The 24905-nt window shown below is 43.7% G+C and overlaps 1 protein-coding gene across 4 annotated transcripts in view; it reads left to right on the forward strand.

Moving 5' to 3' along the window:
* LOC128666459 (hyaluronidase-2) overlaps window positions 1–3084 on the forward strand; it is a 68875-nt gene extending 65791 nt beyond the window's left edge. For all 4 annotated transcript variants that reach the window (XM_053721069.1, XM_053721068.1, XM_053721067.1 and 1 more), the window contains exons 3-4: window positions 216–305; window positions 1894–3084. In XM_053721069.1, the coding sequence (XP_053577044.1) occupies window positions 216–305; window positions 1894–2307 (504 nt within the window). In that variant the 3' untranslated portion in view covers window positions 2308–3084. The remainder of the gene's footprint in view (window positions 1–215; window positions 306–1893) is intronic.
* Window positions 3085–24905: the final 21821 nt, after the last annotated feature.

Here is a 24905-nt window from a genome sequence, read left to right on the forward strand (position 1 = left end):
TGAGTCATTCTCCTCAGTCATAACGTTGTTTTTTTATAAAGTCTGTATTTTACCCCAGAGATGGATGTTTGTGTCCTGTCCAGCCAATAAATGCAAGTGGTCATGGGATCTGACTTGTCTCAAGTTATATTTATGCACATTTCTATCTATAATAAAACAGTATGTAGTTGAGTTATTTATAGCTAAAGTGATGTTCTGTGATGTTTTCTCTCCAGACAGATCTCATCTCCACTATTGGGGAGAGTGCAGCCCAAGGGGCGGCTGGGGCTATCTTCTGGGGCGATGCAGAGTACACCAAAAGCAAGGTGAGCATCCTGGCAGTGTCTGCACCCAACACCTTGTTTACCCCCCTTTCTACTCATATCCTTTTTGTATATAACCCTAGTGTATTCCTTGCTTTACTCTGTGATTTCACTGGTCCTTTCTATTTGTCCTGCATGCACCCTCATGTATGCCCTCTGCTGGCACCTTACCATTTGTCCTGCATGCACCCTCATGTACGCCCTCTGCTGGCACCTTACCATTTGTCCTGCATGCACCCTCATGTACGCCCTCTGCTGGCACCCTCATGTACGCCCTCTGCTGGCACCTTACCATTTGTCCTGCATGCACCCTCATGTACGCCCTCTGCTGGCCCCTTACCACTTGTCCTGCATGCACCCTCATGTACGCCCTCTGCTGGCACCTTACCATTTGTCCTGCATGCACCCTCATGTACACCCTCTGCTGGCCCCTTACCATTTGTCCTGCATGCACCCTCATGTACGCCCTCTGCTGGCCCCTTACCATTTGTCCTGCATGCCCACTTATGTAGACCCTCTACTGGCTCCTTACCATTTGTCCTGCATGTACCCTCATGTATGCCCTTTGCTGGCCCCTTACTATTTGTCCTGCATGCACCCTCATGTACGCCCTCTGCTGGCCCCTTACCATTTGGCCTGCATGCACCCTCATGTATGCCCTCTGCTGGCCCCTTACCATTTGTCCTGCATGCACCCTCATGTACGCCCTCTGCTGGCCCCTTACCATTTGTCCTGCATGCACCTTCAGGTATGCCCTCTGCTGGCCCCTTACCATTTGTCCTGCATGCACCCTCATGTACGCCCTCTGCTGGCCCCTTACCATTTGTCCTGCATGCACCCTCATGCATGCCCTCTGCTGGCCCCTTACTATTTGTCCTGCATGCACCCTCATGTATGCCCTCTGCTGGCCCCTTACCATTTGTCCTGCATGCACCCTCATGTACGCCCTCTGCTGGCCCCTTACCATTTGTCCTGCATGCACCCTCATGTATGCCCTCTGCTGGCCCCTTACCATTTGTCCTGTATGCACCTTCATGTACGCCCTCTACTGGCAGTAGCATGTTTCCTTTTGTTCTGCATACATCCCTATTATACTCTGGTTTAATACCTTCCTATGGCCCTGCACAGAAATGCATCCCACATGTACGCCCTCTGCTGGCCCCTTACCATTTGTCCTGCATGCACCCTCATGTACGCCCTCTGCTGGAACCTTTCCATTTGTCTTGCATGCTCTTGTGCCAATACCCTTCTAGCTGTTCTGTGCACCCATTCTGTGATGGCAATTCATGTCTGTGCATATCCCTTCTGTAAGCCTTGTTCTGGCATTTGTTTGCCCTCCTGTATGGCAATAACCCCCTCCCATTTACTTGCTGCTTCATCTCCTGTATTTCTCTCCCACTTGTGCTGCATGCGCTATTGTCCCTCCTGTCTGCCCCCCTTTACCTGATCTCATGTCCCTCAAGTACTCTAAGCCAATTGCCAACCTCCACTCATTGATCACTCCCCTCCTATACATGACACTTTTTCTCCCTGATCCCTCCCTTATGCACATTACCATGTGTATATTTTTACACATCTTTTTTGTCACCAGGAGTCCTGCCAGAATATAAAGACGTACATAGAGGGGGATTTGGGCCGATACATTGTGAATGTAACCACTGCTGCGGAACTCTGCAGCCATACGCTCTGTAATGGGAATGGTCGCTGCTTGCGCCGAGACAATCAGACCAATGCCTTTCTCCATCTTAACCCTGCCAGTTTCCGTATCGTCAGTAATCCAGTTGGAGACATTTCCCAAGAACCTCTGCTTCACGCTGAAGGCCAGCTGTCCGCTGATGACATTCGATCTCTGCGTGAGCAGTTCCGATGCCAATGCTATGTGGAGTGGTATGGCGGCAGTTGTGGCACACAAAGGAGTACTCAGCGCAACACAGGGGCTTCTTGGCACTCTTGCGGGCACGTGTTGCTGATGTCGCTAGTGGCACTTTTTCTAGCACTGCTGTAAAGATGGGTAACGGCGGATTTTAGGATTGAACAGTATTTAACACTACGGTGGATTCAAGGTTTTGTGGCCGTAATGATGGGAGAGCCAGCTGATTTTATTATCAAGTAGCTGCTGCACTATTCTGGGCCATTTTGGGTCACTTGACCTTTATTTATATGTACTGTCCTCTATTCCTGTCCACTGACTGAATGTTCCTACCTCTAGGACTGTATATTAACTACCCAGCACCTCTAGTTGTCAGAGGATGGGTGGATATAAGGGCTATTGTCTCTGACAACCTCTGCAAGAGGGGTTTATACAGAGCCCTGTATTTTCTAGGACTGTGCAATATATTTTTCTCTTCCTCCAGTAAAGGAGGAAGCTGCTTTTTATATCCAGTTACCTGCCATAGAAGCTGCCATTGAGTCTTTAAAAGTGCTGCAAACCCCATACCTCTGTTTCTGGCAAACAAGTTGTTAAAGGCAATATAAGGCACTCAGGGATCAGAAATAAAAGCTGCCATTCACCAACTGTGCCTTGACCAGATGAGAACAGTGAAAGGGTTAGTCTGCCATGGTAATGCTAAGGGACCCAAGTGGTTGTCCTTTGCTGGGGAACCTATGTCAACGGCAGCAAGGCATGCTGGGAAAAGCTGCACCACAAATCTGGAGCGGGTTATCCAGACTAAAGAGATTACCTTCTCCCCTCTCTCTCTCTCTCTCTCTACCTTTTCCTCCTGTGCAAACCAGACAGACGACACTAACTCGCAGGGGAACAATAAAGTGTTGGAAAGATCAATAGTGTGTTTTTTTTTATTTATTTCAGTAGCGTTGGCAACATAGCATGAATATTCCAGCACTTCACACACAGCTTTTATCTATGTATTTACCCTACATTGGTCTTGTTATTTCTGCACACAGACAGCTCTTTTTCCTTTGGTTGTAAAATACTAGCTCAATCTTGGGCACTATATGGCAGCATTATTTGTAACAATGTAATCTAAATATATATAGTGTTTGTGTGTACACTGTCTGAATCATGAAACTTTTATTGTGATTTATTTCCATTTGACTGCATATTGCCACGCATGCGCTAGTGATCGTAGCTTTTCTATGTATTTTCCTGTGCATGTGGCTTTGTAACCTAGCAACCACTTTTTTTTTCTGTTGTCTGTTTCATTCTTTAACATGTGTCCATCCTTTCCTGTTGTCCTGACCTCCCTTTTCCTCTCATGCTACTATATTATAGTGAAGCATTTTTGTTCTGCTTTTTAGGGCTGCAACTTATTTTCATAATCGATTAATCGGACGATTTTTTTTTTTTTCGACTAATCGGATAAAAAAAAAAATCAATCATTTTTTCCTATATATAAAATACACATACTGAGTGTTACAAATATAAACTTCAGACACAAAATTTACATTAAAACAACTGTTTGTCCAATTTTTAAGCAGAAGAGCACATTTTTATAATGAAACAAAACCACAAACAAAAAATGAGGTAGAGGTTGAATCTGGTACATATCACAATTTATTAAAAATCTTAAAACGAACTTAAAGTAAAAAGCGCTAGGGACTTACAGTATATAACAATAACAGGACAAAGCCATACATATAATCAGCAATAGCAAGCGATCCCCTAATAATTGTCCAAACAGATAATAGTGCTCATCAATTCAAATACCAAATCCCATCAATCTATGGCTAGGTGTAAATAACAAGCTCAGCACTATATCATGCAAAGCATAGTCCCAAATCTCCTAATTTAGTATTAAAAATCCAAATGATGATGACTCCTATTATTTCTGGGTTGCACATAAGCCCGGAGTAGTTGTAAACTTACACTGTCGTGAAAAGTAAAAGTCTGTAGACGTCCTTTAGGCTAAGGGCATAACCATAAATCACAATACCGTGTGCAGGAGCTCATTGGAGTGAAGCAGACCAACTAATAGATTATGAGATTTGTTGACAACTAATTTCATTATCAATTATTATTAGCTGTTGCAGCTCTACTGGGTTTTTTTTTTATACCCCTGCCTGTCACTGGGCCGCATATTTAATTGTCCCTCTTATTGCCCATTACCCTAGCAGTCTGGATCTCCCTTTATATATTATTCTGCTCTGTGCTTCCAATTCTCTGCAATCGCTCATATGATTTGATCTGCTTACTTTCACTGTGCCCTGTCTTCCCTGTTTCCACTTTGCCCCATGTGCTGTGTATTTAGCTGGCGTTTCTTCCTGCCAGGGGATGGGTGTGGGGCTGTTTGGCTTCTGCTCTAGCTGTTTCCTGCCTTTCACCATAGAGCTGTCTGCCTCTCCTTTGCTGACTCTGGATTTCTAAGATATATTCCATAGCAGAACTTCCTGCATGATCCCAGAGGCATTCAGTGCGATTAGAAAAAAAGGCTCATGGGGAAGTCTGCGCTCTCATCCACAGAACATAGATACATAAATATATGTATATGCAGCCTAGGGTAACACTGGCCCCTTAATATATGGATGTAATATCCTTATTCATAATAATCAAATGCTCATAAAACTTGCTGTTGTTAAAGGGAAGTACTAATGCAATTTCCAAATGCCCTATCACATTATAGGATTTTATTATTGCATAGATGCTAGCGTTTAAATAGCTCTTTAACCCCAACAAAGAGGGTGCACATTTTAGTTAAAAAAGCGGCAGTGCATGGCAGGGCTATAAGGAGCAAAATATGTACATATCCCCCAATCACTAACGCATGATGTGTTCATCAGCACTCCAGCTTCAGGTCTTCAGCCTTGTGATTAACTCTTTAACACATTGTTACAAGCAAGCATTTGCGCAATAATAATAAAATGTTTTAGCATTTGAACATTTTTATTTTTTCACCGTCCCTTTTAAATGAGTTATTAAAGTGTGTTAATGCACAGCCTATAGGCATGTTTTAATCATCAATCATTGCAAAGTGCAGGTGTTTATTTTAGCTTGCAAACTGCACTCATTCAGTTATAAACGAATATGAAACTGCCTTTTACAGCAAAGACGAGTGCTACTAAAATATGTGTTGCTAAAATTGTTAGGAAGTGCAATGTAATTTAATCCCAATTCTGGTCATGGCAGCTAAGGCGACTCCTTATCCGTTAAAACAAGCAAAAGACTTAAGGCACAAGTCCTGATTGGCCTCAAAGGATAGTCCCTTAAAGGGACAGTGTACAGTAAAATTGGTTAATGTGTTTCTATCGACTTGTTATAATAGGGTACGAGAGATTTGCTTGATATCTGGGAGGCAGTTCAAACATTTAGAAGCCAGAATTTTTCTGTTTTCATTTGGTCTCTTTAGGTTTTATATGTATTTGTGTGTATATAGGAAATTCTTCCTTTAGGTATTTTTTGTATATTAAATAGTTGTTTCTGTTAATTAAAATCACAGCCCAATTAAATTGGCTGAGCTTTCAGTGAGAGCAGACCCTGTTCTCTTATTTCTTTATACACCAAATCTTACTTATCTTATCTCCATATATATATATATATATATATATATATACAGTGAGACCAATACTTGGAGAACAATGAAGATTTTTTTTTCATTACAAGGGAGAATAAAGTTACATTCTAGTGGTTTTAGTCCTTGTATATATGCATAGGTATACTTCTATGTATATTCTAGAACAGTGGTCGCCAACAGTTAATCTGTGAGAATATGTTAGCGGTCAAGCTGAAATTAATCTCCTCTGACGGTGTCACCCACTTCGTGCAACTCCCTACAGTGCCTGGCTGGACATCAGTGAAAACCGACGGAGGAGGAGTTAAATTACAATCTCCCTACACACATTGCATAGTACTGCACAACTTGTGTGCCTAGATTGTAATTTTAACTCCTCCCGCCCATTGCACTGCTCAGAGGAAGCTGCTTCTAATATATATACACATATACAGTATATACAGGTGAAACTCAAAAAATTAGAATATCGTGCAAAAGTTCATTTATTTCACTAATGCAACTTAATAGGTGAAACTTATATAGGAGATAGACTCATTACATGCAAAGCAAGATAGTTCAAGCCGTGATTTTTCATAATTGTGATGATTATGGCTTACAGCTCATGAAAACCCCAAATCCACAATCTCAGAAAATTATGAAAAGGTGCAATATTCTAGGCTCAAAGTGTCCCACTCTAATCAGCTAATTAAGCCATAACACCTGCAAAGGGTTCCTGAGCATTTAAATGGTCTCTCAGTCTGGTTCAGTAGGAATCAAAATCATGGGAAAGACTGCTGACCTGACAGTTGTGCAGAAAACCATCATTGACACCCTCCATAAGGAGGGAAAGCCTAAAAAGGTAATTGCAAAAGAAGTTGGATGTTCCCAAACTGCTGTATGAAGCACATTAATAGAAAGTTATGTGGAAGGGGAAAGTGTGGAAGAAAAAGGTGCACAAGCAGCAGGGATGACCGCAGCCTGGAGAGGATTGTCAGGAAAAGGCCATTCAAAAGTGTTGGGGACTTTCACAAGAGCCACCACACACAGACGGATCCTGGACATGGGCTTCAAATGTCGTATTCCTCTTGTGAAGCCACTCCTGAACAATAAACAACGTCAGAAGCGCCTTACCTGGGCTAAAGAAAAACAGACCTGGCCTGTTGCTCAGTGGTCCAAAGTCCTCTTTTCTGATGAGAGCAAATTTTGCATCTCATTTGGAAACCAAGGACCCAGAGTATGGAGGAAGGATGGAGAGGCACACACTGCAAGATGCTTGAAGTCCAGTGTGAAGTTTCCACAGTCTGTGTTGATTTGGGGAGCCATGTCATCTGCTGGTATTGGTCCACTGTGCTTCATTAAAGGGACAGTCTACACCAGAATTTTTATTGTTTTAAAAGATAGATAACCCCTTTATTATCCATTTCCCAGTTTTGCATAACCAACACAGTTATAATAATATATTTTTAACCTCTGTGATTATCTTGTATCTAAGCCTCTGCAAACTGCCCCTTTTTTCAGTTCTTTTGACAGACTTGCAGTCTAGCCAATCAGTGCCTGCTCCCAGATCACTTCTCGTGCACAAGCACAGTGTTATCTATATGAAATACGTGAACTAACACCCTCTAGTGGTGAAAAACTGTTAAAATGCAATCTGAAAGAGGTGGGCTTCAAGGTCTAAGAAATTAGCATATGAACCTCCTAGGTTAAGCTTTCAAATAAGAATACCAAGAGAACAAAGCAAAATTGGTGATAAAAGTAAAATGGAAAATTGTTTAAACTTACATGCTCTATCTGAATCAGACTGTCCCTTTAAGTCAAGGGTCAATGCAGCAGTCAGCCAAGAGATTTTGGAGCACTTCATGCTTCCTTCCACAGACGAGCTCTATGGGGATGCTGACTTAATTTTCCAGCAGGGCTTGGCACCTGCCCACACTGCCAAAAGCACCAAAACCTGGTTCAATGACCGTGGGATTACTGTGCTTGATTGGCCAGCAAACTCGCCTGACCTGATCCCCATAGAGAATCTATGGGGCATTGCCAAGAGAAAGATGAGAGACATGAGACCGAACAATGCAGAAGAGCTGAAGGCCGCTATTGAAGCATCCTGGTCTTCCATAACACCTCAGCAGTGCCACAGGCTGATAGCTTCCATGCCACGCCACATTGAGGCAGTAATTGCTGCAAAAGGGGCCCAAACCAAGTACTGAGTGCATACAGTATGCATGCTTATACTTTTCAGAGGTCCGATATTGTTCTACAGGTATGTACAATCCTTGTTTTATTGATTGCATGTAATAACAAAATTTATGCTTATCTGATAAATGTATTTCTCTTGTGGTGTATCCAGTCCACGGATTCATCCATTACTTGTGGGATATTCTCCTTCCCAACAGGAAGCTGCAAGAGGATCACCCACAGCAAAGCTGTCTATATAGCTCCTCCCCTAACTGCCACCCCCAGTCATTCGACCGAAGTCAAGCAAGAGAAAGGAGAAACTATAGGGTGCAGTGGTGACTGTAGTTTAAAAATAAATAACGCCTGCCTTAAAATGACAGGGCGGACCGTGGATTGGATACACCACAAGAGAAATAAATTTATCAGGTAAGCATAAATTTTGTTTCTCTTGAAAGGTGTATCCAGTCCACGGATCATCCATTACTTGTGGGATATTCTCCTTCCCAACAGGAAGTTGCAAGAGGATCACCCACAGCAGAGCTGCTATATAGCTCCTCCCCTAACTGCCATACCCAGTCATTCTCTTGCAACTCTCGACAAGCATGGAGAGGTAGTAAGAGAGAAGTGGTGAAACGTAGTTGTTTTTTTTTTCTTCAATCAAAAGTTTGTTATTTTTAAATGGTACCGGAGTTGTACTATTTTGTCCCAGGCAGAAAATAGAAGAAGAATCTGCCTGTGATTTCTATGATCTTAGCAGGTTGTAACTAAGATCCATTGCTGTTCTAACACATAACTGAAGAGAGAGGTAAACTTCAGCTGGGGAATGGCGTGCAGGTTATCCTGCTATGAGGTATGTGCAGTTAATATTTTTTTCTAGAGATGTAAATGCTAGAAAATGCTGCTGATACCAGATTTATGTAAGGTAAGCCTGAATACAGTGATTTAATAGCGACTGGTATCATGCTTACTTTCAGAGGTAATACTCTTATAGATTTACAATATAAAACGTTTGCTGGCATGTTTAAACGTTTTTATATATACTTTGGTGATAAAACTTTATTGGGGCCTAGTTTTTTTCCACATGGCTGGCTTAAATTTGCCTAGAAACAGTTTCCTGAGGCTTTCCACTGTTTTAATGAGTGGGAGGGGCCTAATTTAGCGTTTTTTTGCGCAGTAACTTTTACAGACTGAGACATCCAGCTTTCCTCCAGGAGTCCCCTGAATGCTATAGGACCTCTCTAAAGGGCTCTTAGGCTTCCAGAGTCGTTTGTTGGGGAAGGTAGGCCCACAGCAGGGCTGTGGCAGTTTGTTGTGACTGTTACAAAACGTCTATCGTTTTTTTGATCCGTTTTTTGAACTAAGGGGTTAATCATCCATTTGCAAGTGGGTGCAATGCTCTGTTAGCTTATTATACACACTGTAAAAATTTCATTTGATTTACTGCTTTTTTTCACTGTTTTTCAAATTCTGACAAAATTTGTTTCTCTTAAAGGCACAGTACCGTTTTTATTTTTTGCTTGTTAACTTGATTTAAAGTGTTTTCCAAGCTTGCTGGTCTCATTGCTAGTCTGTTTAAACATGTCTGACATAGAGGAAACTCCTTGTTCATTATGTTTAGAAGCCATGGTGGAACCCCCTCTTAGAATGTGTACCAAATGTACTGATTTCACTTTAAGCAATAAAGATCATATTCTGTCTTTAAAAAATGTATCACCAGAGGAATCTGACAAGGGGGAAGTTATGCCGACTAACTCTCCCCACGTGTCAGACCCTTTGACTCCCGCTCAAGGGACTCACTCTCTAATGGCGCCAAGTACATCTAGTGCGCCCATAGCGTTTACTTTACAAGACATGGTGGCGGTCATGGATAATACCCTGTCAGCAGTATTATCCAGACTACCTGGGTTTAGAGGAAAGCGAGACAGCTCTGGAGTTAGAAGAAATACAGAGCATACTGACGCTTTAAGAGCGATGTCTGATACTCCCTCACAATATACAGAAGCTGAGGAAGGAGAGATTCTTTCTGTGGGTGATGTTTGACTCAGGGAAAAAGATTCAACCTGATTCTGATATGTCTACATTTAAATTTAAGCTTGAACACCTCCGCGTGTTGCTCAGGGAGGTTTTAGCTGCTCTGAATGACTGTGATACAATTGCAGTGCCAGAACAATTGTGTAGATTGGACAAATACTATGCAGTGCCGGTGTGCACTGATGTTTTTCCAATACCTAAAAGGTTTACAGAAATTATTACTAAGGAATGGGATAGACCAGGTGTGCCATTTTCTCCCCCTCCTATTTTTAAGAAAATGTTTCCAATAGATGCCACTACACGGGACTTATGGCAGACAGTCCCTAAGGTGGAGGGAGCAGTTTCTACCCTAGCTAAGCGTACTACTATCCCTGTCGAGGACAGTTGTGCTTTCTCAGATCCAATGGATAAAAAGTTAGAGGGTTACCTTAAGAAAATGTTTATTCAACAAGGTTTTATTCTACAGCCCCTTGCATGCATTGCCCCAGTCACTGCTGCTGCGGCTTTCTGGTTTGAGTCTCTGGAAGAGGCTTTACAGGTAGAGACCCCATTGGATGACATACTTGACAAGCTTAGAGCACTTAAGCTAGCCAATTCTTTTGTTTCTGATGCCATTGTTCATTTGACTAAACTAACGGCTAAAAATTCTGGTTTTGCTATTCAAGCGCGCAGAGCGCTATGGCTTAAATCATGTTCAGCTGACGTTACTTCAAAGTCTAAGCTGCTTAACATTCCCTTCAAGGGGCAAACCCTATTCGGGCCTGGTTTGAAGGAGATCATTTCTGATATGACTGGAGGAAAAGGTCATGCCCTTCCTCAGGATAGGTCCAAATCAAGGGCCAAACAGATTAATTTTCGTGCCTTTCGAAACTTCAAGGCGAGTGCAACATCAACTTCCTCTAATACAAAACAAGAGGGAACTTTTGCCCAGTCCAAGTCGGTCTGGAGACCTAACCAGACCTGGAACAAAGGTAAGCAGGCCAAAAAGCCTGCTGCTGCCCCTAAGACAGCATGAAGTATCAGCCCCCTATCCGGTAACGGATCTAGTAGGGGGCAGACTTTCGCTCTTCGCCCAGGCTTGGGCAAGAGATGTCCAGGATCCCTGGGCGTTGGAAATTGTATCCCAGGGATATCTTCTGGACTTCAGAGCTTCTCCTCCAAAAGGGAGATTTCACCTTTCACAATTATCTGCAAACCAGATAAAGATAGAGGCATTCTTACACTGTGTTCAAGACCTCCTAGTTATGGGAGTGATCCATCCAGTTCCAAAGGAGGAACAAGGACAGGGATTTTACTCAAATCTGTTTGTGGTTCCCAAAAAAGAGGGAACCTTCAGACCAATTTTAGATCTCAGGATCTTAAACAAATTCCTCAGAGTCCCATCATTCAAGATGGAGACTATTCGTACCATCCTACCTATGATCCAGGAGGGTCAATACATGACTACAGTGGATTTAAAGGATGCTTATCTTCACATTCCGATACTCAAAGATCATCATCGGTTTCTCAGGTTTGCCTTCCTGAACAGGCATTACCAGTTTGTAGCTCTTCCCTTTGGGTTAGCTACAGCCCCAATAATCTTTACGAAGGTTCTGGGGTCACTTCTGGCGGTCCTAAGACCGCGGGGCATATCAGTGGCCCCTTATTTAGACGACATTCTGATACAGGCGTCAAATTTCCAAATTGCCAAGTCTCATACGGACATAGTTCTGGCATTTCTGAGGTCGCATGGGTGGAAGGTGAACGAAGAAAAGAGTTCTCTATCTCCTCTCACAAGAGTTTCCTTTCTGGGAACTCTAATAGATTCTGTAGAAATGAGGATTTACCTGACAGAGTCCAGGTTATCAAAACTTCTAAATTCCTGCCGTGTTCTTTATTCCACATCTTGCCCTTCGGTGGCTCAGTGTATGGAAGTAATCGGCTTAATGGTAGCGGCAATGGACATAGTGCTGTTTGCACGCCTACATCTCAGACCGCTGCAACTATGCATGCTCAGTCAGTGGAATGGGGATTACACAGATTTGTCCCCTTTACTAAATCTGGATCAAGAGACCAGGGATTCTCTTCTCTGGTAGCTATCTCGGGTCCATCTGTCCAAGGGAATGACATTTCGCAGGCCAGATTGGACAATTGTAACGACAGATGCCAGCCTTCTAGGCTGGGGGGCAGTCTGGAACTCCCTGAAGGCTCAGGGATCGTGGACTCAGGAGGAGACATTCCTTCCAATAAACATTCTGGAACTAAGAGCGATATTCAATGCTCTTCAGGCTTGGCCTCAGCTAGCGACAATGAGGTTCATCAGATTTCAGTCGGACAACATCACGACTGTGGCTTACATCAACTATCAAGGGGGAACAAGGAGTTCCCTAGCGATGTTAGAAGTCTCAAAGATAATTCGCTGGGCAGAGATTCACTCTTGCCACCTATCAGCTATCCATATCCCAGGTGTAGAGAACTGGGAGGCGGATTTTCTAAGACAACAGACTTTTCATCCGGGGGAGTGGGAACTCCATCCGGAGGTGTTTGCACAATTGATTCATCATTGGGGCAAACCAGAACTGGATCTCATGGCGTCTCGCCAGAATGCCAAACTTCCTTGTTACGGATCCAGGTCCAGGGACCCCACGGCAACGCTGATAGATGCTCTAGCAGTGCCTTGGTCCTTCAACCTGGCTTATGTGTTTCCACCGTTTCCTCTGCTCCCTCGTCTGCTCCCTCCCTGCCAAAATCAAGCAGGAGAGAGCATCAGTGATCTTGATAGCGCCTGCGTGGCCACGCAGGACTTGGTATGCAGATCTGGTGGACATGTCATCCTTTCCACCATGGACTCTGCCGCTGAGACAGGACCTTCTACTTCAAGGTCCTTTCAACCATCCAAATCTAATTTCTCTGAAACTGACTGCCTGGAGATTGAACGCTTGATTTTATCAAAACGTGGCTTCTCCGAGTCGGTCATTGATACCTTAATTCAGGCACGAAAGCCTGTCACCAGGAAAATCTATCATAAGATATGGCGTAAATATCTTTATTGGGGTGAATCCAAGGGCTACTCATGGAGTAAGGTCAGGATTCCCAGGATATTATCTTTTCTCCAAGAAGGATTGGAAAAAGGATTGTCAGCTAGTTCCTTAAAGGGACAGATTTCTGCTCTGTCTATTCTTTTGCACAAGCGTCTGGCGGATGTTCCAGACGTTCAGGCATTTTGTCAGGCTTTAGTTCGAATCAAGCCTGGGTTTAAACCTGTTGCTCCGCCTTGGAGCTTAAATTTGGTTCTTAAAGTTCTTCAAGGGGTTCCGTTTGAACCTCTTCATTCCATAGATATCAAACTTTTATCTTGGAAAGTTATTTTTTTGATAGCTATTTCCTCGGCTCCCAGAGTTTCCGAGTTATCTGCCTTACAATGTGATTCTCCTTATCTGATCTTCCATGCAGATAAGGTAGTTCTGCGTACCAAACCTGGGTTTTTACCTAAAGTGGTATCTAATAAGAATATCAATCAGGAGATTGTTGTTCCATCATTGTGTCCTAATCCTTCTTCAAAGAAGGAACGTCTATTACACAATCTTGACGTGGTTCGTGCTTTAAAGTATTATTTACAAGCTACTAAAGATTTTCGTCAAACATCTGCTTTGTTTGTTGTCTACTCTGGACAAAGGAGAGGCCAAAAGGCTTCGGCAACCTCTCTTTCGTTTTGGCTAAGAAGCATAATCCGCTTAGCTTATGAGACTGCTGGCCAGCAGCCTCCTGAAAGGATTACAGCTCATTCTACTAGAGCTGTGGCTTCCACATGGGCCTTTAAAAATGAGGCTTCTGTTGAACAGATTTGCAAGGCGGCGACTTGGTCTTCGCTTCATACCTTTTCAAAATTCTATAAATTTGATACTTTTGCTTCTTCGGAGGCTATTTTTGGGAGAAAGGTTTTACAGGCAGTGGTACCTTCCATTTAAGTACCTGCCTTGTCCCTCCCTTCATCCGTGTACTTTAGCTTTGGTATTGGTATCCCACAAGTAATGGATGATCCGTGGACTGGATACACCTTACAAGAGAAAACATAATTTATGCTTACCTGATAAATTTATTTCTCTTGTGGTGTATCCAGTCCACGGCCCGCCCTGTCATTTTAAGGCAGGTATTTTTTAACTTTAAACTACAGTCACCACTGCACCCTATGGTTTCTCCTTTCTCTGCTTGTCTTCGGTCGAATGACTGGATATGGCAGTTAGGGGAGGAGCTATATAGCAGCTCTGCTGTGGGTGATCCTCTTGCAACTTCCTGTTGGGAAGGAGAATATCCCACAAGTAATGGATGATCCGTGGACTGGATACACCACAAGAGAAATAAATTTATCAGGTAAGCATAAATGATGTTTCTCTTACAAGGTGTATCCAGTCCACGGATTCATCCTTACTTGTGGGATATTCTCATTCCCTACAGGAAGTGGCAAAGAGAGCACACAGCAAAGCTGTCCATATAGCTCCCCCTCAGGCTCCGCCCCCCAGTCATTCTCTTTGCCGCTCTAACAAGTAGCATCTCCATGGGAGGGTAAAGTGAATGTGGTGTTAGATTTGTAGTTTTTTTATATCTTCAATCAAAAGTTTGTTATTTTGAAATAGTGCCGGTTTGTACTATTTACTCTCTAGCAGAAAGTGATGAAGAATTCTGCTGAGAGGAAAATGATTTTAGCATGTTGTAACTAAAATCCACTGCTGTTCCCACGCAGGACTGAGGAGTACCAAGAAAACTTCAGTTGGGGGGAACAGTTTGCAGGCTTAACTGCTACAAGGTATGTTCAGTCATCTTTTTCTAGTCAAGACTTAGTAATGCTAGAAGACTGACAAGAATCCCCATGTGGGGAAGGTAAGCCATATTCTGAGACTCAGTATAGAAGGAAGGCTTATTTAACAGGGCTAAATGACTGGTGGACACTGGTAAAGGGCAATCGATTATTTTTTAGTAAAATATAATCACTATACATGTTTTTATCACCTTTGGAGTGTTATTTGGGGTTTTCTTCCACATGGCAGAATTTTAGACACCTATTTAGGGTTTTGAAGGCCCCACAACTCCGGAGTGGAGAGGGAGGGGACCTAAATTTCGTGCCTTAGTTACGCACTTCATATTGCAGACAGCTTCATGCAGCTTCATGTGGAGGGTCCTAAAACTTCTTGAGGACTTCATAGAGGCTTATTTTTCATCAAACTAATCCCCAGGGGCAAGGTAGGGCCACAGAAGATTGCTGTGGCATGGTGCTGTAGTTTGCTAACCGGTTGTCAGCTTTAGGTTGCTCCGGTTCGGGCGTTAAGGGGTTAATTGACTTGATATTTGCTGTGCAATCATTACTAAGCATTAAGATCGTGTGGTGAAATTTTCAGAAAGATTGGATCATTTTTGAACATTTAGTAAAAAAGTGTGCGTTTTTATTATTTAAAGGCACAGTATCGTTTTTTCTCAAATTGTATTTTTCTGTCTTTGAGTGCTGTCTAAGTCTGTTTAACATGTCTGAGCCTACAGATAGACGTTGCTCTATGTGTTTAGTAGCCATGGTGGAACCCCCTTTACATTTGTGCTTTAAGTGTTCTAATGTATCTATGCATTTTAAGGATAACGCTGTTTCACTTAAAAATGTAGCCCAAGATGATTCTTTAACAGAAGGTAATGAGGATAGTCCACCTTCCTCTCCCCATGTGTCGACACCAGTCACGCCCGCGCAAGCGATGCCTAGTACCTCTAGCGCATTGGTCCCTATTACATTACAACAATTAGCAGCAGTCATGGATAATTCCCTTGCGGCATTTTTATCCAAACTGACAGTTTTTCCTAAAAAGCGTGATAGCTCGGTTTTAAGAACAGAGTATGAGCAATCAGAAGCTTTGGAAGGTTTATCTGTTGTACCCTCACAACACTCTGAAATGACGGTGAGAGATGTGCTGTCCGAGGGAGAAATTTCTGATACAGGAAAGATTTCTCAGCGGGCAGAATCAGATTCCTTAGCGTTTAAATTTAAGCTGGAACACCTCCGCGTACTGCTTAAGGAGGTATTAGCTACGCTGGATGATTGCGACCCCATGGTGGTCACAGAGAAATTGTGTAAAATGGACAAATTCCTAGAAGTCCCTGTATACACTGATGCGTTTCCGATCCCGAAGAGGGTGGCGGATATTGTGGATAGGGAGTGGGAGAGACCAGGTTTACCCTTTGTTCCCCCCCCCTATCTTTAAGAAAATGTTCCCTATAACTGATCCCAGGCGGGACGCATGGCAAACGATCCCTAAGGTAGAGGGGGCAATTTCAACGCTTGCCAAGCGCACAACTATACCAATTGAAGACAGTTGTGCTTTCAAGGATCCTATAGATAAAAAATTGGAAGGTTTACTAAAGAAAATATTTGTTCAACAAGGTTTCCTTCTCCAACCTATTGCCTGCATTATTCCTGTGACTACTGCAGCGGCTTTCTGGTTTGAGGCGCTGAAGGAGTCGCTCCAGACAGAGACCTCATATGACGAAATTATGGATAGAATTAAAGCTCTAAAGCTGGCTAATTCTTTTATAACAGATGCCGCTTTGCAATTAGCTAAGTTAGCGGCGAAAAATTCTGGTTTTGCCATCATGGCGCGCAGAGCGCTCTGGCTGAAATCATGGTCGGCTGATGTGTCGTCTAAAACTAAGTTACTGAATATCCCTTTCAAGGGAAAGACCCTTTTTCGGGCCAGAGTTGAAAGAGATTATTTTGGATATCACTGGGGGAAAGGGCCATGCCCTCCCGCAAGATAGGCCTTTTAAGGCTAAAATCAAGGCTAATTTTTGTTCCTTTCGCAACTTCAGGAATGGTCCTGCTTCAACCTCTGCAACCGCAAAGCAGGAGGGTAACACTTCACAGCCCAAGGCAACCTGGAAGCCTTTGCAGGGCTGGAACAAGGGTAAACAGGCCAAGAAGCCTGAGGCTGCTACTAAGACAGCATGAAGGGGTAGCCCCCATCCGGGACCGGATCTGGTAGGGGGCAGACTCTCTCTCTTTGCTCAGGCTTGGGCAAGAGATGTTCCCGATCCCTGGGCATTAGAGATAGTTGCTCAGGGATATCCTCTAGAATTCAAGGACCTTCCTCCAAGGGGAAGGTTCCACATTTCTCGTCTGTCTACAGACCAGACAAAGAAAGAGAGGCGTTCTTACGCTGTGTAGAAGATCTAATCAAGATGGGAGTGATATGTCCAGTTCCAATTACAGAACAAGGACTGGGTTTTTACTCAAACCTGTTTGTGGTTCCCAAAAAGGAAGGAACTTTCAGACCAATCCTGGATCTAAAAATTCTAAACAAATTCCTCAGAGTTCCATCCTTCAAGACGGAGACCATTCGGACAATCTTACCGATGATCCAGGAAGGTCAATATATGACTACCGTGGATCTAAAGGATGCGTACCTTCATATTCCTATCCACAAAGATCACCATCAGTTCCTAAGGTTCGCTTTTCTGGACAAGCATTACCAGTTCGGGGCCCGTCCCTTCGGGTTGGCCACCTCTCTAAGAATTTTCACAAAAGTGCTAGGGTCCCTTCTAGCGGTACTAAGACCGCGGGGCATTGTAGTAGCACCTTATCTGGACGACATCTTGATTCAGGCGTCGTTTTTTCCCAGAGCCAAGGCTCATACGGATATTGTTCTGGCCTTTCTAAGGTCTCACGGGTGGAAGGTGAACACCGAAAAAAGTTCTCTGTCCCCACTCACAAGGGTTCCCTTCCTGGGAACATTAATAGACTCGGTAGAAATGAGAATATTTCTGACGGAGGTCAGAAAGTTAAAGCTTCTAAGCACTTGCCGTGCTCTTCATTCCATTCCTTGGCCATCTGTAGCTCAGTGCATGGAGGTAATTGGATTAATGGTAGCAGCAATGGACGTAGTCCCATTTGCTCGAATTCATCTCAGACCACTGCAATTGTGCATGCTCAAACAGTGGAATGGGGATTATGCAGATTTGTCTCCTCAAATCCAACTGGACCAGGAAACCAGAGATTCTCTTCTCTGGTGGTTGTCTCAGGATCACCTGTCTCAGGGAATGTGCTTCCGCAGACTGGAGTGGGTCATCGTAACGACCGACGCCAGTCTGTTAGGCTGGGGCGCGTTCTGGGGCTCCCTGAAAGCTCAGGGCCTATGGTCTCGGGAAGAGTCTCTTCTCCCGATAAACATTTTGGAGCTGAGAGCGATATTCAATACGCTCCAGGCTTGGCCTCAGCAGCGGCCAAGTTCATCAGATTTCAGTCGGACAACATCACGACTGTAGCATACATCAATCATTATGGAGGAAAAAAAGTTCCTTAGCGATGAAGGAAGTAACCAAGATAATCAGGTGGGCGGAGGATCACTCTTGCCACCTATCTGCGATTCACATCCCAGGAGTAGACAACTGGGAAGCGGATTTCCTAAGTTGTCAGACTTTTCACCCGGGGGATTCCAGAGTTGGATCTGATGGCGTCCCGTCAGAACACCAAACTTCCTCTTTACAGATCCAGGTCCAGGGACCCCAAGGCGGCTTTGATAGATGCTCTAGTAGCGCCTTGGTCCTTCAATCTGGCCTATGTCTTTCCACCGTTTCCCCTTCTCCCTCGGCTGATAGCCAGAATCAAACAGGAGAAGGCCTCGGTAATTCTGATAGTGCCTGCGTGGCCACGCAGGACTTGGTATGCAGACCTAGTGACCTAGTGGACATGTCATCTGTCCCACCATGGACACTGCCAATGAGGCAGGACCTTCTAATACAGGGTCCATTTTTGCATCCAAATCTAGTTTCTCTGCAGCTGACTGTTTGGAGATTGAACGCTTAATTCTATCCAAGCGTGGGTTCTCTGAATCAGTCATAGATACTCTGATCCAAGCTAGAAAACCTGTCACCAGGAAAATTTACCATAAGATATGGCGGAAATATCTTTGTTGATGTGAATCCAAGGGTTACTCGTGGAGTAAGATTAGGATTCCAAGGATATTGTCTTTTCTCCAAGAAGGATTGGAGAAAGGGTTATCAGCTAGTACCTTAAAGGGACAGATTCTATCTTGTTACACAAGCGTCTGGCAGAAGTACCAGACGTTCAAGCGTTTGCACAGGCTTTAGTCATAGCTTTAGTCATAATCAAGCCTGTCTATAAACCTGTGGCTCCTCCATGGAGTCTAAATTTAGTTCTTACAGTTCTTCAAGGGGTTCCGTTTGAACCTTTACATTCCATAGATATTAAGTTACTATCTTGGAAAGTTTTGTTTTTGGTAGCTATATCTTCTGCTCGAAGAGTTTCAGAATTATCTGCTTTGCAGTGTAATTCACCCTATCTGGTGTTCCATGCAGATAAGGTAGTTTTGCATACCAAACCTGGTTTTCTTCCTAAAGTGGTTTCTAATAAGAATATTAACCAGGAAATCATTGTTCCTTCTCTGTGTCCTAATCCATCCTCAAGGAAGGAACGAGTATTACACAATCTTGATGTGGTTCGTGCTTTAAAATTCTATTTACAAGCAACTAAAAATTTCAGACAAACATCATCCTTGTTTGTTGTCTATTCTGGTAAGAGGAGAGGTCAGAAAGCGACTGCTACCTCTCTTTCCTTCTGGCTGAAAAGCATCATCCGATTGGCTTATGAGACTGTGGACAGCAGCCTCCTGAACGAATTACAGCTCATTCCACCAGAGCTGTGGCTTCCACATGGGCTTTCAAGAATGAGGCTTCTGTTGAACAGATTTGTAAGGCAGCGACTTGGTCTTCACTGCATACTTTTGCCAAATTTTACAAATTCGATACTTTTGCTTCTTCGGAGGCTATTTTTGGGAGAAAGGTTTTGCAAGCAGTGGTGCCTTCCGTTTAGGTTACCTGTCTTGTTCCCTCCCTTCATCCGTGTCCTAAAGCTTTGGTATTGGTATCCCACAAGTAAGGATGAATCCGTGGACTGGATACACCTTTTAAGAGAAAACAGAATTTATGCTTACCTGATAAATTACTTTCTCTTACGGTGTATCCAGTCCACGGCCCGCCCTGGCAATTAAGCCAGGTTAAAATTTATTGTTTAAACTACAGTCACCACTGCACCCTATGGTTTCTCCTTTTTTCTCCTAACCGTCGGTCGAATGACTGGGGGGGCGGAGCCTGAGGGGGAGCTATATGGACAGCTTTGCTGTGTGCTCTCTTTGCCACTTCCTGTAGGGAATGAGAATATCCCACAAGTAAGGATGAATCAGTGGACTGGATACACCATAAGAGAAAGTAATTTATCAGGTAAGCATAAATTCAGTTTTTTCTCTTGTAAGGTGTATCCAGTCCACGGATTCATCCATTACTTGTGGGATACCAATACCAAAGCTATAGGACACGGATGAAGGGAGGGACAAGGCAGGCGCTTAAATGGAGGGCACCACTGTCTGTAAGACCTTTCTCCCACAAATAGCCTCCGAGGAAGCAAAAGTATCGAATTTGTAGAATTTAGAAAAGGTAAAGGTGAAGACCAAGTCGCCGCCTTACAAATCTGTTCAACAGAGGCCTCATGTTTAAAAGCCCATGTTGAAGCTACTGCTCTAGTAGAATGAGCTGTAATTCTTTCAGGAGGCTGCTGGCCAGCAGTCTCATAAGCCAAGCGGATTATACTTCTTAGCCAAAAAGAAAGAGAAGTTGCCGAAGCCTTTTGGCCTCTCCTCTGTCCAGAGTAGACAACAAACAAAGCAGATGTTTGACGAAAATCCTTCAAAACTTGTAAATAAAACTTTAAAGCACGAACCACATCAAGATTGTGTAATAGACGTCCCTTCTTTGAAGAAGGATTAGGACATAGTGAAGGAACAACAATCTCCTGATTGATATTCTTATTAGATACCACCTTAGGAAGAAAACCAGGTTTGGTACGTAAAACTACCTTATCTGGAAAATCAGATAAGGGGAATCACACTGTAAAGCAGATAACTCTGAAACTCTTCGAGCTGAGGAGATAGCTACTAAACAGAACTTTCCAAGATAAAAGTTTAATATCTATGGAATGCAAAGGTTCAAATGGAACCCCTTGAAGAACTTTAAGAACTAAATTTAAACTCCATGGCGGAGCGACAGGTTTAAACACAGGCTTGATTCTAACTAAAGCCTGACAAAACGCCTGAACGTCTGGAACCTCAGCCAGCAAAAGAATAGACAGAGCAGAAATCTGTCCCTTTAAGGAACTAGCTGACAATCCCTTCTCCAATCTTTCTGGGAGAAAGGATAATATCCTAGGAATCCTAACCTTACTCCATGAGTAACCCTTGGATTCACACCAATGAAGATATTTACACCATATCTTATGATAGATTTTCCTGGTGACAGGCTTTCGAGCCTGAATTAAGGTATCAATGACCGACTCGGAAAAACCACGCTTTGATAAAATCAAGCTTTCAATCTCCAAGCAGTCAGACGCAGAGAAATTAGATTTGGATGTTTGAAGGGACCTTGAAGTAGAAGGTCCTGCCTCAGCGGCAGAATCCATGGTGGAAAGGATGACATGTCCACCAGATCTGCATACCAAGTCCTGCGTGGCCACGCAGGAGCTATCAAAATCACCGAAGCTCTCTCCTGCTTGATCTTGGCAATCAGACGAGGGAGCAGAGGAAATGGTGGAAACACATAAGCCAGGCTGAAGGACCAGGGCGCTGCTAAAGCATCTATCAGCGCTGCCTGGGGATCCCTTGACCTGGACCCGTAACAAGGAAGTTTGGTGTTCTGACGAGACGCCATGAGATCCAGTTCTGGTTTGCCCCATAGTTGAATCAGCTGGGCAAATACCTCCGGATGGAGCTCCCCCGGATGAAAAGTCTGCCGACTTAGAAAATCCGCCTCCCAGTTCTCTACTCCTGGGATATGGATAGCTGAGAGATGGCAAGAGTGAACCTCTGCCCATAGAATTATCTTTGAAACCTCCAACATTGCCAGGGGGCTCCTTGTTCCCCCCTGGTGGTTGATATAGGCTACAGTTGTGATGTTGTCCGACTGAAATCTGATGAACCTGACCGCAGCTAGCTGAGGCCAAGCCTGAAGAGCATTGAGTATTGCTCTTAGTTCCAGAATGTTTATCGGAAGGAGTGCCTCCTCCTGAGTCCACGAGCCCTGAGCCTTCAGGGAGTTCCAGACTGCACCCCAGCCCAGAAGGCTGGCATCTGTTGTTACTATAGTCCAATCTGGCCTGCGGAAGCTCATCCCCCTGGGCAGATGGACCTGACATAGCCACCAGAGAAGAGAATCCCTGGTTTCTTGATCCAAATTTAGTAGAGGGGACAAATCTGTGTAATCCCCATTCCACTGACTGAGCATGCAAAGTTGCAGTGGTCTGAGATGTAGGCGGGCAAACGGTACTATGTCCATTGCTGCTACCATTAAACCGATTACTTCCATACACTGAGCCACTGAAGGACGAGAAGTGGAATAAAGAACACTGCAAGAGTCTAGAAGTTTTGACAATCTGGCCTTCGTTAGGTAAATCTTAATTTCTACCGAATCTATCAGAGTCCCTAGGAATGAAACTTTTGTTAGAGGTGATAGAGAACTCTTTTCTTCGTTCACCTTCCACCCACGGGACCTCAGAAATGCCAGAACAATGTCCGTATGGGACCTGGCGATTTGAAAAGTCGACGCCTGTATCAGAATGTCGTCTAAGTAAGGGGCTACTGCTATACCCCGCGGCCTTAGGACTGCTAGGAGGGACCCTAGAACCTTTGTAAAGATTCTTGGTGCCATGGCCAACCCGAAGGGAAGAGCCACAAACTGGTAGTGCCTGTCTAGAAAGGCAAACCTGAGAAAACGATGATGATTTTTGTGTATCGGGATGTGAAGATAGGCATCCTTTAAGTCTAAGGTAGTCGTATATTGACCCTCCTGGATCATAGGAAGGATGGTTCGAATAGTCTCCATCTTGAAGGATGGGACTCTGAGAAATTTGTTTAAGATCTTGAGATCTAAGATTGGTCTGAATGTTCCCTCTTTCTTGGGAACTACAAACAGATTTGAATAGAAGCCCTGCCCCTGTTCCTCCTGCGGAACTGGGTGGATCACTCCCATAAATAGGAGGTCTTGAACACAATGTAAGAATACCTCTCTCTTTATCTGGTTTGCAGATAAAATTGAGAGATGAAATCTCCCTTTTGGGGGAGAGGTTTTGAATTCCAAAAGATAACCCTTGGACACAATTTCCAATGCCCCAGGGATCCTGGACATCTCTTGCCCAAGCCTGGGCGAAGAGAGAGAGTCTGCACCCTACTAGATCCGTTTCCGGATCGGGGGCTGCTCCTTCATGCTGTCTTAGAGGCAGCAGCAGGCTTTTTGGCCTGTTTCCCCTTGTTCCAAGCCTGGTTAGGTCTCCAGACCGGCTTAGACTGGGCAAAAGTTCCCTCTTGTTTTGTGTTAGAGGAAGTTGAAGCTGCGCCACTCTTAAAGTTTCGAAAGGGCCGAAAACTAGACTGGTCCTTAATTTGTTGGACCTGTCTTGAGGAAGGGCGTGACCTTTTCCTCCAGTGATGTCAGAAATGATCTCCTTCAGTCCAGGCCCGAATAGGGTCTGTCCTTTGAAGGGAATGTTGAGAAGTTTAGACTTTGAAGTCATGTCAGCTGACCAGGATTTAAGCCATAGCGCCCTACGCGCCTGAATAGCAAAACCTGAATTTTTAGCCGTTAGCTTGGTTAAATGAACAACGGCGTCAGAAACTAATGAATTGGCTAGCTTAAGGGCCTTAAGCTTGTCAATAATATCTTTCAACCTGTAGAGCCTCCTCTAGAGACTCAAACCAGAAAGCCGCATAAGCAGTGACTGGGGCAATGCATGCAAGAGGCTGGAGAATAAAACCTTGTTGAATAAAATTTTTCTTAAGGTAACCCTCTAATTTTTTATCCATTGGATCTAGAAAAGCACAACTGTCCTCGACAGGGATAGTGGTACGCTTAGCTAGAGTAGAAACTAGAGTAGAAACTGCTCCCTCCACCTTAGGGACCGTCTGCCACAAGTCCCGTGTAGCGGCGTCTATAGGGAACATCTTTTAAAAAAAAAAGGAGGGGAAGAGAACGGTACACCTGGTCTATCCCATTCCTTAGTAATAATTTCAGAAAACCTCTTAGGGATTGGAAAAACATCAGTGTAAGTAGGTACTGCATAGTATTTATCCAATCTACATAATTTCTCTGGGACTACAATAGCGTCACAGTCGTCCAGAGTTGCTAAGACCTCCGTGAGCAATATGCGGAGGTGTGGAGGTGTTCAAGCTTAAATTTAAATGTAGACATATCTGAATCAGGTTGAAGTATCTTCCCTGAATCAGAAAAATCACCCACAGATTGAAGCTCCCCTGCTTCAGCTTCAGTACATTGTGAGGGTGTATCAGACATAGCCACTAAAGAGTCGGTGAGCTCTGTATTTATTCTAGTCCCAGAGCTGTCTCGCTTTCCTTGCAATCCTGGCAGTTTAGGTAATACCTCTGTAAGGGTATGATTCATAACTGCCACCATATCTTGTAAGGTATATGCAATGGGCGCGCTAGATGTATTTGGCGTCCCCTGAGCGGGAGTTATAGGTTCTGACATGTGGGGAGAGTTAGATGGCATAACTTCCTCCTTGTCAATTTCTTCTGGTGATAAATTTTTTAAAGCCAGAATATGGTCTTTGTAATCTATAGTAAAATCAGTGCATTTGGTACACATTCTAAGAGGGGGTTCCACAATGGCTTCTAAACATAATGAACAATGAGTTTCCTCTATGTCAGACATGTTTAAACAGACTAGTAATGAGACCAGCAAGCTTGGAAAACACTTTAATAACTGAACAAGCAAAAAATAAAAACGGTACTGTGCCTTTAAGAGAAAAAAACAATCACATAAACTGCAAAACAGTGAAAAAAGCAGTAAATTCTACGAAATTTTTACAGAGTGTATAATAGACTGAAATAGCATTGCACCCACTTGCAAATGGATGATTAATCCC

This window comes from Bombina bombina, chromosome 7, assembly GCF_027579735.1.
Source record: "Bombina bombina isolate aBomBom1 chromosome 7, aBomBom1.pri, whole genome shotgun sequence".
Classification (NCBI taxonomy): domain Eukaryota; kingdom Metazoa; phylum Chordata; class Amphibia; order Anura; family Bombinatoridae; genus Bombina; species Bombina bombina.